We start from the raw sequence: 19,009 nt of genomic DNA, 5'->3' as shown, positions 1-19,009 counted from the left end.
AAGTGATGAGAATCTGGGCACCAGGTGCCAATCTGGGCTACACGTGAACAGACACCCTTTCTCCCCAACCTATTTAAAAGTCAGTAGATAATTTGGAGTGGATGAATATTTTTCCGGTTGCCTCTTAAGGAAATTTTCTTTCTAGTCCATCACAAATTGATGAAATGTGACTCATTAACAAAGCTCTGAATGGAGGAGGGAACAAGAAACACCTTTCCGGTGTCTTAGTCACTGCTACTTCCTAACCTTGACTCTTTGTTCCTTCATTTTAGCAAGGATTTTGTTGTTTTCTGGTTAATTTAAAACATGTAAAAGACAACTCCCTTAGTACCAGGAGTATGGTAGGAACTTAATTCATGAATGTTGAATGAATATAAGATTTCTTTCACTCCATGTACCAAGGTAATGTCTTCTTATAAATGATTTTGCTAAGGGGCTCAGTTGGTTCAGCGTCTGACCTTGGCTCAGGTCATGATCTTATGGTTCGTGGGTTTGAGACGACAGGGCTTTGTGCTGACAGTGTGGAGTCTGCTTCCAACTCTGTCTCCCTCTCTTTGCCTCTCCCCTGCTCATGTTCTCTCTCCATCAAACATTAAAAAAATTTTTTTAATAAATAAATGATTTTTGCAAGCACGATAAATGGTGAACGTTGAGTAGAATATAAACACTTGAATTCTTTTAATTTCCTTCTTTCCCAAAGTGCCTAGTACAGGACTGTGTAAATAGCGCGCACACACACACACACACACACGCACACAGGCTTATTAGCTATTGAGTTAGCTTAGAGGATCTTGGATGAATTACTTTAGGGTTTATCTATTTTGGGTCTGACTTTTCCATTGTCCCTGGAGAGTACCAATGTTATTATAGGACCCCAAGGGGAGAGGGAAAAAAAAAGCCATGCTGATTCCAATGGTTGGGTAGCATGTTTGGTTTTATATTTATATATTTGGTTATAGTTAAATAACTGTTTGGTCCATGATTGCCAAGTCCTAATAGACAGATTTTTATCTAAAAGCATCAATAAACTATACCAACACCATAATGCTCTTGACTGCAAATATCCCCACTATTCAGATGGTTTTTGCTCTGATTTAAGTTGTCATTTGCTCTCAGGCCTGATCTATTTTGATATTGCTTACTTTCTTTCATCCCAAAGCCATGGGCATATTTAAATTTTAATGATACACAAGGCAATGGGTAATGAGGGTTGGAGGAATATAGGCTCTGCCACTGTGTAAAAAAAAACAAACAAACAAAAAACAAACCCACTCCTCCTCCTGTGTCTTCCTTTACTCTCACATCACTACCAAGCCTGCAACACTTTGGATGCTTAGGTCACCAAAAGTCAGTGGGGGGAGGGGGGTTCCCTCCTCAGACAACTCTGCAACACCAGTTGTGTGTCCTAAAATTTAACTCAATTCAGACACTGTCTGCTTGGAAATAGAGTCAGATCCCACAGGGTAAGGGCTTGGTGCTACAAGACTGCCCCCCACTTCAGATGCCAGTTGTAAGTCATAGGTCCCCAGGTTACCCACAACTTCTGTCCAACTTGGCTACAAATCAGAGGTTCCTGTGACCTCCTCCCCCTTGGATTCACTTATTTGCCAGAGCAGCTCACAGAACTTAAGGAAACACTTATTTATGTTTATCAGTTTATTAAAGGACATGATAAAGGATATAGATGAACAACCAGACTAAGAGATGCATTGGGTGAGGTCTCGGACATTCCTGAGCACCTGAGCTTCTGTCCGTGTGGACCTGGGATGTGTCACCCTCCTGGTACGCAGATATGTTCACCAACCTGGAAGCTCTGTGAACCCCATACTGTTGGTTTTGTATGGAGGCTTTATCAGGTAGTTATGATCAATCATCAACTCCATTTAGGGCCACTTATTAAGTGTAAAATCTTTGGCCTCATTATTCGACCTCCCTGAGTTTCACTTTTCTCGGCTATAAAATGAGAGCAACTCTTAGAGTTTCTATAGGGATTAAATAAAATACCATATGTAAAATATCTGGCACACAATAGACCTTAGAAAACACTAATTCCAGTCTCTCTTCTTTCTTAATAATCCAAATACTGATACAGTACCAGTGTAGAGTTGCTTCCTGATGTCCATTTAAGAACATTTTCCATGTACCTTAAAACACCTCCCTCCCCTGACTAATGAGGCCCTGTTCTCCCTGTAGCTTCCCTCCCACTGCCACCTACCTTCATTTGGTACAGTTAAATAGATTGGCATCACTTTTCCTCAAATTCATCATGCTTCTTCTACTTCATAGCCTTCTCAAATATTTTCTTCCCTGTCTAGATTCTAGAACATTCTCAATCCCTCCTTTCACCTGTATGACCTCTGTTTAACCTTCCTCTGTCAGTCTGAATGTTACCTTCTGAGCAGGACTTGTCCTTCCACCTCTCCTCTGAATGATCTCTCCTCTTCTCTTCTCTGGTAGTATCCAGAATTCTTTCTTTATTTGCGCTGAATTGTTTGGGGTATGCACACCATCTGTTATAAATTGTGTCTCCCGTGCTCGCTTCGGCAGCACATATACTAAAATTGGAACGATACAGAGAAGATTAGCATGGCCCCTGCGCAAGGATGACACGCAAATTCGTGAAGCGTTCCATATTTTTTTTTTTATGGTATAATACTCTATCATTAAAAAAAATCCACAAAATTTTCCATCTGTTTTAAATAACGTATGAATGGATATGATGCTAATTGGCAGTACTTGATTTTTTTTAAGCAATAAAATTTTATATATAAAATAAAAAAAAAATTGTGTCTCCCACCCCCAAATTTAGATGGTGAAATTTAACCCCCCTTACTTTATAATGTGACCACAATCTGTAGATATGGCTTTTTTTTTAATGTTTATTTATTTTTGAGAGAGGGAGAAAAATAGCGAGCAAGTAAGCATGAGTAGGGGAAGGGCAGAGAGACAGAGACAGAGAATCCCAAGCAGGCTTTGCGCTGTCAATGTAGAGCCTGATGCAGGGCTCGATCCCACAAACCTTCAGATCATGACCTGAGCTGAAATCAAGAGTCAGAAGCTTAATCTAATGAGCCACCCAGGCACCCCTGGAGATATGGCTTTTAATGAAGTAGTTAATATGAGGCTGTTAGGATGGGCTTTAATCCAATCTGACTGGTGTCCCTGTAAGAGGAGATTAGGATATGTAGCAAGAGAGAGACAGCTGGGATGCTGAGCGCGCGCGCGCACACACACACACACACACACACACACACACACACAGAAAGGCCAAGTGAGAACACAGCAGGAAGACAGCCCTCTGCAAGCCAAGGGAGAGGCCTCAGGAGAAACCCAAGCTGCCCACATCTGGTCTTGGACTTCCAGCCTCCAGAACTGTGAGAGAATGAATCTCTGTTGTGTAAGCCACCAGAATTTTGTTCCGGCAGACTTAGTAGAGTAATATGTTGTTTAAGACCTATCTTGTTCCACCAGACTGTGAACTCCATAAGGACAGAGAATATGTCTACATTTCACCACTGAACTCTCAACAAATAATGTCTGGCTCTAAGCAGGAGCCAACATGTTTTCGTTTAACTCATGAATTAATGAATAAATGAATGAATGATGCAGGCTTATGTCAATTTTATGCTGAAAGCTCTCCATCTTCCAGATTCTCCAGTGCTCTTTTCCCATGAGATCTAGGGCAGACACGTTGAGTAAGTATTTATTTGGGGTAAGTAGGAACATCCCAGATACAAGAACCCAGTAGTGTCACATTCTAGGTCATTGAAAGGATTCTGAAATGGGTTATTCCAGCACAGAATATTGGGAGCTTAGGAATGAGATGGCTGCAGGTGGTACTCGGTGGCCTGCTACCCTTCTAGTGGTGTGAGTGCCCACAGTGGCAGGGCACAGACATGCATTAGTGCTATACTCCAGGAATCCTACGGCTCTCCTCAGGACTGGGAATACCACCTAAGCGAGTCCCAGGTTCAGACCTCCCATATTACCAATACCAAGAATCTCAAGTTAGTCTTTAGGGGTCCTGAAAAGCCAGATGCTCAGCAGGCTTTCAAGAGAAGTATATAGATTGGTATAAATTGACCCTTTAGGGAAGTCTAATGGGTCCATGGAACGTAGCTGAGGCCACAGAGTTTCTAGGCATCCACCCTTGTCTTTGGGTATCTGGAGACTGTTTGCCTGATTTGAGTGGCAAGAAGGTCCTTCACCATCCTCAACAGTATCTATCCATTATTTAGTAGCTAAATGCCTAAAGTCCTGTCACTAATATGTCACTCTTTGGAGTAAACACCACTCTACCTGGCTGCCCCTTTAAAAAAAAAAAATGAATCCCTATGCCACCAACTGTGCCATATTTGCATTCACTAACATCTTATTCTGAATGAGTTGGCCCATTTCCTCCAGGTGGGCTTGACCCTGCTTGGGTCAGAATGCAGGGAAGAGGGCAGAGGCATCTACAGGAGAAACAGGTCTTGAATATAAACCATGCCAACTTAATAGGTTTTCCGGGCTCGGGCCCGTTGACCACAGGCCCCCCAGAAGCTTGGCCACACCATGAGTCATGCATTTTGGGATTTTTACTATTCTGTGGCAGAGAGGAAAGGGAAAACCAAATTGTGGCAGTTCTCTGGCTATGGAAGATAAGGAGAAGTAATAAAGGGCATTTCCTTTACCTTTGTTCCCTTTTCCCCATGGACCCATAAATGGTTAATGGGCCTACCCCTGTAGGAGAAACTTTCTGCCTCCTGTGAAGTTTGGTTCCTGGAGGCAGATCTTTTTTAAATGCAGCAAGTGTCAGATAATTGGAAGGGTGGAGTCACTGTAAATCCCGACACACCTTTGTCAGGACTTGTTAGGGAGCAAAGAATTGAAAGGAACAAGGGGTAGAGCAGGAGAAGTGAACATTTTTGAAAGATCACTCAGCTCTAACACACCTGAGCTGGGTCTGGATAAAAAAAGTGGGGCCTGCAAACATCTTGGAGAAAACACCAGGAGGAGAAAGAGAGAGAGGGGTTGATTCAAAGTTGTTTCCAGTTCCTTCCAAATCTCAAAGGAGGTAAGTAACAGGAGGTATCTGCCCTTTCTCCCTTCTTCTGGGACTTTGGTTTGACATTGGCTGTTTAGAACTCAAGTATTTGTTGGGAGAAAATAAGAGTGAGTTGTTAAGGTTCAAGTGTTGTGCTTGAAGTGATTAATTGATCACAAATGGTTACTTTGGTTTCTGCGTTCTGCTCTGCTCGGGGCAGGTCTTTCAAAGGAACGAGAAGAAAGATTCATCAGCGGGAAGGAGAGAAAGGCCAATTTAGATAACTTGGACTCTAGTGGCCAGTTTGTTTTTCTTTTTTTGGTATTTTCAGTATTGCAAATGGCTTGTGTTGAGTTGTTTCATTTAGATTATGACAGAGTTGGTAATTCCTTCAATCTCAGCCTCTCACTCTCCTGCTACCTCTGTTTCCTTCTCTTCCCTCAACAGCAGACAACAGCTCAGAGGGGGAAGTTAAAGAGTCGGTAAGTGGGAGCTTCTCAAAGCAGCCCCTCAGCTCTGAGAGGTGAGGGGCTGCCAGGGGACCTCTGTGCTGGCAGGTTCCGATTAAACTCGAAAGTATGGATGGACATTGTTGTTTACCACACTTTCAAAATACTACTGCCGCTAATCTAAAGTAAAGTGTAATATCTGAAATGATATGATTAATCCAGGAATTTCCTGGTGTCAAACTTAGAACAAGAAAAAAAAGAGAGAGAGAAAATTTTGTCTGTGCACACACTTTTACTGGTTAATTTGTCCCCACCCCTAAATCATTTTGGTGTGAGAATTTACCAACTTCAGTATCTCACTGGACTGCACTAACTTCTCAAAGACAAATTGCCACTTTGCTTTCTGAAGGATAGGCAAAGCCTCTGGCACATCACTTTGTTTGAGTAGCAAATAGTTGAATTTGCTAATATCCATAAAATATAGTGCTATTTTTAAGAGATAGCCATTTGAAAAGCAAAATTGTTTATTCTCACCCCTATCTGCTCTCTCTTGGAGTTAAGTCACAGATCTAAGTCAGAACTAGACTAGAGAGGACATCCGGCCCCTGATGTATGCCCCTCAGAGAATCAGAGTGTCCAGCTGTACTCTGAGCCCCTTCAAACACCCACACAAATCCAATCAGAGTTTACATGGGGGGCAGTTAAAGAGTCTTGCTTCAATCTTGGATGGAAACTCCGATTCATGAAACTGATCCCACCTAAGAACTAACCCCATTCTTAGATTAGGTCTGGCCAAAAGGAGTCTATGTCTACGTGGTTTGGGCTTTTCTGCTATTGTTAACGGCCTCCGGACTTAACGAAATGTGGCTGTAACCAAGAGGCATGATCACAAAGCTGGTGCCCCAAATCCCCCAACCTCAAGTGATAAAAATCAAGGATGCCAAATGTAGCAAAGGTGGCACACCCATTGCCGAGATGTTGCAGAGATAAAAACCGCTGAGACCATCAACCCTAGGACATTGGTTTTCCTGGCCATCACGCTGCTCGCTCCTTCTGTGCTAACAGATCATAGCTAGTGGATGGTTTTCTCACATTTGGACCATTTTGTTGCTTTGTTTTAAAATTTGAAGTGTACAGAGAATGGAGTAATAGAAGCTGTAAAAATTACTTGCGATTCCTTAGCAGACTATAGAAAGATTAATTCCTAAAATAAGAACACTTAGCTTCTCCGTTCCCTTCCTTACTAAAGACCAAGGGTCTCATGGGTCATTAGAATAAGGTCAGTGTGATAGTTTACTACCCCTGATAGCAGTTTGTCCTTGTGTGTGCGGGTCTTTCTCCACGTCATCCTGGGAATAGTTTTAGGTGAATGTGACATTTAAATGAAGTGGAAAGAAAAGAAAATTCAAAAAAGTAGAAAAAAGAAACATCTTCAAAAGATCATTAACTATGAAATAATCACAAAGCAGCCCCTTAGAACTATGGATGGAAATTAGCATAGTTTTGGAATTGAGAACCTAGTGATCTGCCCTTCCTTGATTCTAGTGAAATGGCCCAAACATCAAAGAAGTTAAAATTAAGGAGTTAAAAATTATGTGACTTGACAGTGCTTCCATTAAGTAGTGTTTTGGAGAAAAGCACAGTGGGTGAGCACGCCCAGAAGAGGCAGCCTCCGCACATGCCCGGGCCTGCCAGTCTCCTTTCCCCAGTGTTGCACCTCTTAAAACTATCTGCACTGAAAATGTTTGAAAAGGAAGTCCTTTGGGAATGCTGTAGATCCCATGGGACCATCCCAGTCAAGGTTTGTGCCTCGACCCATTGCTTTCCATTTGATAAATCACTTAAAAAAATTTCATCTTAAGTTTTTGGTCTAAAGGAATCTGTCTCCTAGCACATCCCTACCACTTCAGACTATCAGTCTGGGAGTCAGCTCAAAGTCTGTCTCAGATTTTGAGACAGTCATCAGAACTCCATCCTCTGTATTCCAGGCCTAAGAAATCATTCTGTATGGCCATGGGACACAGCCATCTGAGGGGCCTCAGGCCAAGAAGCAGGGGTCCATCCACCTGCACCTACCTTGGGCACATTCTTTCCCAGAGTACCTTCTAGTAAGGATCCCCCAGGCCCTGGAGGAGGGTATCTGATTTCTTAGCAGGTGATGTCCTTGTGCCTTTCGGGAGCTGAGGAACCCTTTACATTTTGCAGCACATCTCAAGGCTCCATCTTTGGAACTTAAGAACAAGATGAGTGTGCCTAGGAAAGTGGGTTATTTTCCTGGTTACAGAAAGAACAACAAAACACTCCTTGGGTTTGCTGCCTGGACACCGAGACCCTGATCACTTGGAGCTATCATCAGTCTGCCTTGATGGCTGCAAGTAAAATAAACCTAGCCAAACCCATATGTATAGCTGCTGACAGCAGCTTGCTTTAACAGATTAAAATAAGCAATAACTTGCAGGAAGTAAAAGCTTCCCTGGATTGTTATAAACACTTCCTTTCAGGATAACATTTCATACCAATTCAGGTGTCCCCCTCAGTGGCTCTCTACTGGCAGCCAGGTCCATTTGAATGTTTAATCTCCAAAATGTCTCCTGGTCCACAGGTAATGACCAATCAAAAAAAAAAAAAAAAAAAGGTGGAGCAGGCTTCAGAGGTACCAAAGGCAATTACTGCTTAAACAAAAGATTTCAAAGACAATGTATGGTTACATGTATGTTTGCATGACAATAGTCATATAAGTTATAGCCAGAAGGCAGACACAGACATAGGCCAGGTTTGGCCTTCTAATGACGCTGGTCTCCCTTGTGAAATTATTTATGGAGCCCCTCCTTTTTGGCTCTAGGAAACATACCTGCAAAGACTTTCTGTGGCTTCTCAGATCCAGCCAGGAATTTTTCCATGATGCCTCATTCTTTGCCTAGAGCTCTGTTTAAGAAACTCCAGTGAGCAAGAAGTTGGCACATTCACCCAGGCCCTGAGGCTACCTGTGCTGATCTTGGTTCATTCCACAGGATAGCTGAGCAGCTAGCTTGTCTCCTTCCTGTGGTCTTGGTTTTCAGTGGGGAAGTCACCCAGGCCTGCATTCTGACGTTCATGGGCCCTAGATGCTTGTTATTTTGTGGACCCCTTCATCCATTAAAAACAAAACAAAACAAAACAAAACATCTTAAAAGTTATATTTTATAACTGCATTGAAAGAATATGAACCAGGTTGGATTGTGTTCATTTCTCTTCTGATTTTTAAAAAGAAATTGAAACACTTTTGTAGGTGCCTAAAAGTATGACAGGATTGGGCACTGTGCCTTCTATGCCTAATGGATAAGTTGACCCTACAATCACTGGGCAGGTAAAAAAGACTGAAAGGAGAAATCTTCAAGCAAGGGGAATCCTGGGCAGAGTGGCTTGCCCAGAATTCTAGAATCCAATTTGAACTGCATCCAAAAGAGGAAGGGAAGGTTAGAGGGAGGAGAGAGAACCACAGGAAAAGCCAGACTTCACGTCCTCCCAGAACATGGGACTGAGAAGCACAGCAACGAGAACCCAGGTGGGTGGGGAACCCTGTTGTGTCTCCTGTGTGTTTAAACCTGAACCCCCACCCAGCTTCTTGCTGTCAAGTGGCCTCAGCCCATCTATGTTTCAGGACACAGTGGACAAGATCTCAATGATTTTCCCTTCCAGAAGCAGTGAGTGAAGGGGCAACATAGATAACACACAGATATGTCTTTTCCTATGTACTTCTGTAGATTTTACACATTTTCTTCATATATTTTTCCTACTCATGTCTGCAAATAAGCATCATGGGCTAGCTTGTTACAAAGGGAAAATTTCATACTGTGAAAAGTACTAAGTTCCATACAAGTACCAACGACACAATGATTTTCCCCCTAATTTAAATCCTTCCAACATCATTCTCCCATCTAAACTGTGAATAATGAAGCATGAATGTCTTATAGTCATAGAATTCCAATAGAACACTGAAAATTATGGGATACATCAAAATGAGTTTGTTAAAAGCAGCAAGTGCCCTGACAGATATCCTTCAGCTGTTTGTTACTTTGGCAAAAAATGGAGGTTTTATAGTCAAAGGTCAGGACACCACATCTTCCATGTAATCCCTTTAATGCTCATCAGGGGGCAGCCTGGTCAATGAGATCCTGAAAAATAAGCTTTCCACACAAAAGAATAGAATCCAAAGTGGAACTATTAAATTATTCCTTCTTAGAACTGAATCAAGAAGTGGAAATGACTTGTAAACAATATGTACATGAAAGAATTATGCCTTGAATTCTAGTGATCAAGTGTTTTTGGTTCTCAGCTTGCATAGTAGGGACCTATCCTTCCTAAGTGATGGTCAGAGTCATGGCTGATCGTGGTTTCTGGCTTTTCTGCAGGTGGCTATGGTATGGATGTAACCAAGAAAAACAAGCGCGATGGCACCGAAGTCACTGAAAGAAGTAAGAGAACAATATATTATCCTTATGAAAGTAATAAAAAAATTGGAAAGAGTAAATAATTCATTCCTAATTCCATCACAACTTCTATATCACTTCTAAATTATTTATTTTTAGTTTTCTTTGGGTTTTTTTTTTTTTTGCTTTTTTTTTCAATGTATCATTTAAAATGTTTCCTAAGTAGACTTTATTCCTTCCCATAAGATGGCTTTTGTTGATTTTTATTTTAACCTACTTATAATCAAACCGTGTTCTGCTTTTTCTTCAAAAATGAAAATTACCATTTTGATGTACAGTTTTCATAATTAGCATTTTCCGTAGCTGTATAATATTCTGTTGAATGAATTTGTCATAAGTTGTTTAACCATTTCTTTATTTAGAATACAGGGCAGCAGGAATCCAAAAGAATAACATCCCAGTTACTGCAGGGACAGAGTTAGAGTAACACCAGTGTCACAGTTGCAGTCGACAGTGAAATTGAAAACAGACACATTTCTTTTGTGAAACTGCCCAAATGATAAATTCAGAGACATTTAAACTGTCCCCTAAACAGTTCTAACTCTTTCATTTATCCTGTGACTTTCATATATCTCTAATGAAAATATTCTGGCTTCACAGACTTGGAACTTTAGGTTAAGAAATAATTTATTTTTATGTGTCCAATAATCCCAAAGGTCCACACAGTGAGAGGTCTAGTGAAAGCTCAAGGACTATTATTCAAATCAAGCTGCCATTTTAGTCTAAAAAACCATTTCCTGTTATGCATGGAATGTGGTTCCTGCTAGGACAAGAAATCAGTTAGGAAAATACAGTGTGAAAAAGGAAGGGGGTTGGGGCAGCAAAACTGGTGTGGGATGGAGCAGTAGCCAGCAGGAGAGCCTAAAGTGGCACAAAGGAAATTCCACCTTTTCCCCTTTCACCACCTCTTCCAACATGCACACACACATGTACACCATGCACACACACATATACCCGGGCATGTGCGCACACGTCACACACACACATGCACCCCAGAAGTGTGCTGTTAAAGACCCGTGATCTCAGCTATATCGGTACTCCTTTATATGCCACACAGAGGGAGGAGGCAGTGATGGTCACTGTCAGAGAACAACATTGGCCCCACTTTGGTTCTAGGAATCCACCCACCTCCCCATGTTGCTGCAGGGGAGAGAGAGATTCAGAAAGGCAACAGGTCTTCTAACTGGTGTTTAAGACATACTGGAAGGTGGGGCGCCTGGGTGGCTTGAGCATCTGACTCCTGGTTTCTGATGGGGTCATGGTCTCCTGAGTTCGGTGCTAGCTCTGTGCTGACACCATGGAGCCAGCTTGGGACTTTCTGTCTGCCTCTCTCCCTGCTCACTCTCTATCTCTTCTCTCAAAAAACAAAAAACAAACAAAAAGCATACTGGAAGCTTTTGTTACCTCCATAGACTCACCATGACTTGGAATCTAGAGAAACTCAATTTGGGGAGGCAAAGGGACTGGTTCTTCAAGTCTGACTTTGATGTTCATCTATCCCCAATTTCACCCAGCTCCAAGTGTGACTTACTGACCCCCGCCTTCCTACATACACCTCCTTACTCTCAGGAATGGCCCTGATGATTTGGGAATGAATTATGTCCTTGGGACACCCCCAGTTGATAAAGAAGTATAAAATAATTATCCGCTTCACAGTGAAATCAGCCAGGATAATGTGTTGGCCCCAGCCGGATGGGGTGACCATATGGAAAAGGTAGTGCAGACAGAGTGTGACTTGGCACACTTCAGAGTGATTTGAGGCCCTGGTCCTCCTTCAAAGGTGAATCCAGGCCTGGACTGGATCTAATTGTTAAATGAGAGCCATAGACGTCAAGGTAAGTATGTCATCCCTCAAACCAGCAGGTAACTACTTTTGGTTCCAAAAGGATTTAACTTATTTTCCAGGTAAATTAAACCCCATTGTTATTGCACATATTTTCATGGACAGTGGGTCAGATCACATACCTTAAAGCACAAGTATACAAAAATCTATGTTGAACCTAATTTAAGATGCTGAGCCTATGAGAGATGTTAGACCTCATACAGGGAATTCAGTGTGTTATATAAGATCTTATCTTTTTATTGTCTTTTTCTAGTTATTACGGAAACAGTAACTACAAGACTTACATCCTTACCACCAAGTAAGTGACTACCAAGAGCTTCCTTCTCAGTAAGGCATGTATGAAGGACTCCACATGTAACCTTTTCTCTATGTACTTTTCAGCTGAGCAAATCCAAAAGATCTGAAATCTCTTTTTTAACAGCTATATTGACATTAATTTATGAATCACCAAACACACCAGTTTGAAGTATATAATTCAATGGTTGTTAGTACTGTTAATGTTAAAAATAAAACTGCCAGTCATTTTACCAGCAAAGCAGGTTTATTTGGGAAATTGCAAACTGGAACAAACTAAGGCAGAACCACAAGCAAGAGCAACAAACAAAGGAAAGGAAGACTATTTTATGGAGAAGGAAGAAGCTGGGAGGTGTTGTTTTAAAGTAGTTGGAGAAAAGCAAGAGTTCAGGGTGATGGATGGCTTCTTATTGGCTGAGTTGCAGGCGTAGATTTCCTGCAGGCATGCAACCTATATCTTTTCCTGTTGGGGCCTGTAATTGAGGATACTTTCCCTCTGAGGATTCTTCAGCTGGGTCTGCAATTGACAGGTGCTTCCTGAAATTGACATTAAGTGGCATGGCTTCCCCTTCAGCCTCCCCTTAGCATCAATTCACTTTAGTGACCTTTCCTTTTATTAATGTTCTCAGTATGTTTACAGAGTTGTGCAGGCATTGCAACAATCTAATTTTAAAAGATTCCATCACCCCAAAAGGAAACTTCATGACCATAAGCAGTCACTCCCCATTCTCCTGCCCCTCTCCCCTCTCCCCTGAGAACTACAAGTCTACTCTCTGTATAGATTGACCTGATCTGGACACTCCTGGCAGAAACCTTATCCAGCCTGAGCACAGGGTGGGAGGAGGGAACTACCAGTCAGGCCTCTGAATCCACTTTTTATCCTGAGGAGGTCTTCAGGTTTAGTGGATTCTATAATGGAGATGCAGCCCTAAAGCTACCCCTGCTCCCCAGGGAGCCTCGCTCACAGAGGGTGGGAACAAGAGGTCAGAGCACCATGGGCTGCCACATGGAACACCAGCAACACAGAGCTGTCACTCACCCTTTCAGCGAGTCTAGTGGCTGGCATGTCTGTGGCACTGACCAGGCAATTTCAAAAACGCCAGCCCAACCCATGCCCTGGACTCGCAGAACTTTTCCTCACTCAACTACCTTTTCTAATATTTAAATTTTCCTAATGAGCAACTTGCTATGCTCTGCCCAGAAGACTTTGCTTTTAAATTGGGTGGAATATTTGTTCTCAATATTTCTATCAAAAATGACAGTATGGCAACTTGCACTTGCAAAGGGACCAGAGGGTCATGGGCGATAAGCCAAGGGTGATCTCTGCAAGCAGAGAAGGAGGGGATCCCCTGGCCTGACTCCACCCATAAATTGTCACCTGCTTCTTGTTTCTGCAGAAGGGGGAACCAGCAACGGCTATGCTAAAACAGGCTCTCTTAGTGGAGGGAGCCGTCTGGAGAAACACAGCCTGACACATGGCAGCAGTGGCTACATAAACTCAAGTAAGTGCCTGGGGGTGAATGGGGTTGGGGGGAGAACAGATGGACAGGGAGAGAGGGAGTCCTACAAGGAGAGGAAGGGTCACAACTGCTTGTCATCCATTCCAAATGCCCAAAATTACTATGTAACTGACACATGTCCCAGCCACTGTGACACTTTCAAATCGGCCACATTCGAAGCCTACTTACAGTGGGATCCATTTTCATTAAGTTCCCAGTATAAATAACAGTAATCGAGAATGCTTCATAGGGAGGTAGCTCTTTCCCCACTGAATCACTCTCTTTAAGCCATTTCTTTTAGGGAAGGGTGTGCACGCATGAGGGTTTATAATTTCAATTAACAACAACAACAAAAGAAATTTAGGACTGGATTACTCTGTTAGGGAATCTAGTGACATACAATCCCACACGGAGTTTCCACTGGGCAAGCATCCAACACAGGCCTATTGTTCCCAGTGAAAGACTCTTTCAGGGTAGCTTTCAAACTGAAACAAAACAAAGCAAGGCAAAACAAAACAAAGCAAGGAAAACCAAACCAAATAAAACACAAACACACATTAACCCCTGAAGCCATTTAAAAAGTCTTGGACTGACACTGAAAAAGAAGACCCAAAACACACAAAACACTGGGTTGACCAAGAGGAGTGGTCGCTGTTTGCTTTCAAGGAACACTCCCATGTCCAGTTATACTCTGGTCCATCTAGTAGTGAGCTACAGTGAAGTGCCACGTCTCAAGAAAAATCCTGCCAAAGCCTCTCAGCTGCCACGTGTAACCACATCCACAGAGGGGCCCCCTGCCTTCCTGCCATGGTCAGCTGGGGAAGGGCAGCAGCCATGATTCCATCTCCCATTTCTGAGTGGCCATTGGAATGCCAAGGTGAACCCTTCCAGCAATGTTCTCCAGAAGTCCTCTGGCCTTCCACGGGGCCCTTTTTTATTTTGAGCAGCCTGAGTGTACTTAGTGTGACCACATGCCGGTCTGCTGGAGCCCTGGGAGACTTTACGCTTTTCCCCCGCTTGCAGGTGGAAGCACACGGGGCAATGCCTCCACCTCCAGTTACAGGAGGGCTCACTCCCCCGCCTCCACTCTGCCCAACTCACCAGGCTCCACGTTTGAGAGGAAGACTCACATCACCCGCCACGGAACATACGAAGGTATTGGTCCCACAGATTTTACAAGAGCGCTGCTCTCTTCCCCAGATAACTTCGCTCATCCTTTTTTTTTTTTTTTTAATTTTTTTTTTTTTTAACGTTTATTTATTTTTGGGACAGAGAGAGACAGAGCATGAACGGGGGAGGGGCAGAGAGAGAGGGAGACACAGAACTGGAAGCAGGCTCCAGGCTCTGAGCCATCAGCCCAGAGCCCGACGCGGGGCTCGAACTCACGGACTGCGAGATCCTGACCTGAGCTGAAGTCGGACGGCTTAACCGACTGAGCCACCCAGGCGCCCCATACTTCGCTCATCTTTTGAGGGTGAAATTATTGGCCACCCTTATTTACCTGTTTCTGCCGTGTCTTCACTCTTCTTTCGTTTCTTTCACAGACTCATGCTACTTAGAGATTTCATTGATTTACCCACCCCCTTAATTCATTCCTTCATTTAGCATTTTATCATGCATCTACCATGTATTTAACACCTTTTGGAATGTTTTAGTGGACGCTCTAGGGGCCAAGGGCAGGCTGCCCCCAAATGGGTCACTTTGGCATGAAAGGTATTTTGAGTTAAGAGCAATCAAAACCCAGCAGGTTCAGGAAAAGCTCTTTACCTCCCCCTCAGTTGCTTGCTTGTACCAAGAAGAGAGCTATTAATAGAAACTCCTCTACTTAGGAAATTTACTTACATAATAAGGCAACCTTTGTTTTCCAACCATCTCCTCTCACCTTCCTGCTAAGGGTCTTTCTCTCCTTTGTATGCTCAAGCCCCTACCCCTCTCCTCAGCTCAAATGAGCATCATGTTGCCAGTCTCTGGAATTTCCATGTCTGTGTGGATTCAGAAGCTAAATTTGATTTTTCTCCTGTTAATCTGTCTCATGTCAATTTGCTTCTTGGTCCAGCTAGAAGGATCTTGAAGGGTAGAGGAAATGCTTCCTCCCTAATGATACTGAAATGACTTAGATGTGGATCTTGCTTCAAGTTGCCTGTAGTCTACTGGATAAGCTAAGATGATAAGTTAAAAACTATGATATAAAGTAGAAGGGGATTATGGTTTCCAGCTGAGTCTTCAGGGAAGACTCTTTGTGGAGGTAGCATTTGAGATGGGCCTTCATGTGTGATGTGTGACGCCTGGTGGAGAGGTGGGTCGCTCCAGCCTGCAGGGGCCACACACAGGCAGCAGTCAGGGCTCACTAGCAAGCAGGTGCTGACGTGAAGAGAGCTGGAGGGGCTCAGATTCAGGGCTGGCGTACGATGTTTGGATTCTGTTCTGTCACAGTGAGAAGCCCCCGGGATTTTTGAATAAAAAGTCAATCATCTTTGAGGTCTAGGACTAGAACTCTGGAAGCCATGTGCAGGAAGAATGGGGAGGAAAGAGGCAGAACGTGGTGACAAGTTAGAAGGTGCTCTATGGTCAAGGAAGGGAAAACTTGGCTGGGACTAGGGTGGCAGCATTTGGAGTGGAAAAGAGGAGCAGAGGTGAGATGCATTGCAGACAGAATTGATGTTTGACAATTGATTAAGTACTAAGGAAGGGGGGGAGAAAGAGTCTGAGATTGAAGCGCAGGTGGTTGGGGCCATGGTGGTGCCCGTGATTGAAAGAGGGCAGCCAGGTGGAGGCCCCCATGCTGACGAGCTCGGGGATGTGCCCTGAAGCGGAGCTGCCGCACAGCTCCCGGTGGGGCTACTGAGCAGGGAGAGGGGTGCGCAGGACTTGAGCTCAGGGAGAAGTCGGGCAGGATACCCAGCTTGGCGGCATTTATGAAGAGATGTTAGTTAGTAGAAGATGGAAACCTCAGGAACTGGCCAAGGAAGGGAGCATGAGAGCAGAAAGGGGCAAAGAAAGAGAACATTGGGGATGAAAGGGAACGAAGAGTTAGAAGACAGAGGAGGAGGAAGAGTGTGAGCGGCTGGGGAGAGCAGGACCAGGCAGAGACATGGAAGTGAGGCAGGGAGGTGCTCAGGGTCAAGAAGCAGGAGGCGGGAGGAAGACGTTTGGGTCCTGCCCCTCAGGTCACTGCAGTGCCTGGTCATCTGCAGAAGCAGGTTTGGTGGGAAACAGACCAGCCAGGCAGCAAGTGGCTCTGATACTGAATGGAGACGGGTAGTGGTGGTGGAGAAGCAGGATTGAGGGTTTGAGTTCCCCAGTGAGTTAAGACCCAGAGCTGGCATATGGCAGGGGTGGGGGTGGGGAGCCAAAATCCAGGCCAGGCAGGGTGTCACCACAGCGCTTTCTGATGTTAGGCCTTCCTGGGGGCTGGCGCCTTCATTGTAACAGGGTCCACATTTGGGACTGGCTTCACAAGGTCAGTGACACTGCCGGTATTTGTATGACCAGGGACAGGTCACCTGCACCAACACTGGCATAGGGCACACTCAGTCAAGGACGTAAAAACAAAAAAAAATGAAAACGTCCTGCTTTCCTTTGTTCTAACCCTTCGCCACGTGAAATAGATCAGTGGTCACAGCGAAATGCCCCGGCTGCGTCCTGGAGGTGTGTCCTATTTCCACAGCAAGCCTGCTGTAGAGCACTTGCCGTCCAGGGCGCTGGGCCGGGAGGTTCAGTAGGGGGTGCCCAGTGCACCTTCTCCCCTGGGCAGCTCTGGGAGGGCCGGGCATGTGTGTGCTGAGTGTTTTCTCTGGGAGGACTGGCTCTGTGTGCTGTTTTCTCCCTCTGCAGGGAGCTCCAGCGGCAACTCTTCTCCGGAGTACCCTCGGAAGGAATTTGGTATGTCCTTTCCTTACTTTCTGAAGAAATGGTCAAATGAGGCACTGGGGAAATGCCTGGAGTCAAATGGATTCTTCTAAAGGAGTTTGACCCCTCGCTTCCTTATCCTGAAGCATCTTAAGGCGACTGACCTCCACATTAACTTGCTGGCATTCGCCATTGCTCCTGGTACTACTGAAGTGGCAAGTTATTCACACAGGGCTCAGGCTTGGACAGAGAAGCCCCTAAGGCCAAGCAACAATTACAGGATTTTTCCTTCCACAGGACACACAAAGACCTCCCAGCAAAGAGGAGCAGGGGGTTGAACGCACAAATGCCACACATCTCATCACCTCCACCATGATTGGCTGCAAAGGGGCATACTTTATGCCAAGTGAAACCCAAGGATCTGTCTTCATTTGGCCTTAACCTTTTGGTCCATGTTCTTGGATTCTCACTGTGCGTCTGAATTGATATGGTGATTGTACAGTGATTATAATTTTATTTATTTGCTTATGGCTGGAAGTCCAAGGCAGTCTCTAACAAAAAGCTAAAGAGATCTGGCTGTTTGTTTGTTTTAAATATATTTCATCTGTGTAGACAGCCAGCCCTAATGACCTTGCTTCCAAATGATTACCTTAGTTAACACTCTAAGTGTGAGCTAATCTAACATTCATTTAGCTAACACCCTAAATGCATTGGAGCCGTGCAAAACTTTCTCTGCCCTTTGGCTATGTGGCCATCATTTATTAAGCACCCACTGCCGACCCCAGGTGGTTGGGTTCACTGTGGGGCCAGTGATTGAAATAGGGGAGCCAGGTGGAGGCCTCCACATGGACTGATGTGTTCAGTCATTTCATCCTGAAGCAGAGCTGGTGGTTCAGCTTCCCGGTGGGGGCACCAAGTAGGAACTGGGATGCACAGGACTTGAGCTCAGGGAAGAAGGGCAGGACACTCAGTTTGCAAAGACTTTACAAAGACACATTAGTAGAAACAAAGAGAAAGGTGCCCATCTGGATATAAATGCACACTGAAAACCGTCTCTTCCCCACCCCCCACTCAAACAGACCTACTTCCAGGTGAAAATTATTTAGCATGCCACCTCTTACATATGCCTAAGATTACTTGTCTTTGTTCCTCAGCATCTTCTTCAACCAGAGGAAGGAGCCAAACACGAGGTGAGCTCTGTTGCTGGGTTCATTTCAGTTCATTCACCAAGTTTTTTCTGAGCATCTAACACGGGTGCCCAGCCTTGAGCCAGAAAATATGAGAAGCAGAGAAGAATAAATAAGGCGTGGTTTCTGCGTCCGAGGAGCTTACAGCTTCCTGGGAACCTTTTGCCGGCCCCATCAGGATGGGAGGGGTAGATTCTGGCGGTGACGTAGCATGCAAGTGGAAGCAAGGCTAAAATCACATGGTAGCCAGCTGGGGAGCAGCTTGTCCTGCTGCGGATTAGCTGATGATGCTGGCGCCACATCTGACTTCACTTGTAGTCTCCTGGCTGACTAACTAGAGCCGCTGTAATTACCGTGATGCATCGAGAAATGAGCAAAAGCCCTTCTTTTTCA

The 19,009-nt window shown here is 44.3% G+C and overlaps 1 protein-coding gene and 1 non-coding gene across 2 annotated transcripts in view; both read left to right on the top strand.

Moving 5' to 3' along the window:
* The first annotated feature begins 2,531 nt into the window (after positions 1–2,531).
* Positions 2,532–2,638, top strand: LOC122232186. Its single transcript, XR_006209532.1, has one exon. It is a non-coding gene; the product is annotated as a U6 spliceosomal RNA (small nuclear RNA).
* A 2,295-nt stretch (positions 2,639–4,933) lies between these two features.
* COL17A1 (collagen type XVII alpha 1 chain) overlaps positions 4,934–19,009 on the top strand; it is a 51,479-nt gene continuing 37,403 nt past the window's right edge. The window contains 7 exon segments of the mRNA XM_042960682.1: positions 4,934–5,056; positions 9,867–9,929; positions 12,041–12,085; positions 13,479–13,583; positions 14,604–14,735; positions 17,415–17,462; positions 18,584–18,619. Of these exon segments, the coding sequence (XP_042816616.1) occupies positions 9,878–9,929; positions 12,041–12,085; positions 13,479–13,583; positions 14,604–14,735; positions 17,415–17,462; positions 18,584–18,619 (418 nt within the window). The 5' untranslated portion in view covers positions 4,934–5,056; positions 9,867–9,877.

This window comes from Panthera tigris, chromosome D2 (assembly GCF_018350195.1).
Source record: "Panthera tigris isolate Pti1 chromosome D2, P.tigris_Pti1_mat1.1, whole genome shotgun sequence".
In the NCBI taxonomy this organism is placed as follows: Eukaryota; Metazoa; Chordata; class Mammalia; order Carnivora; family Felidae; genus Panthera; species Panthera tigris.
This window is presented reverse-complemented; position numbering and strand designations above follow the sequence as displayed.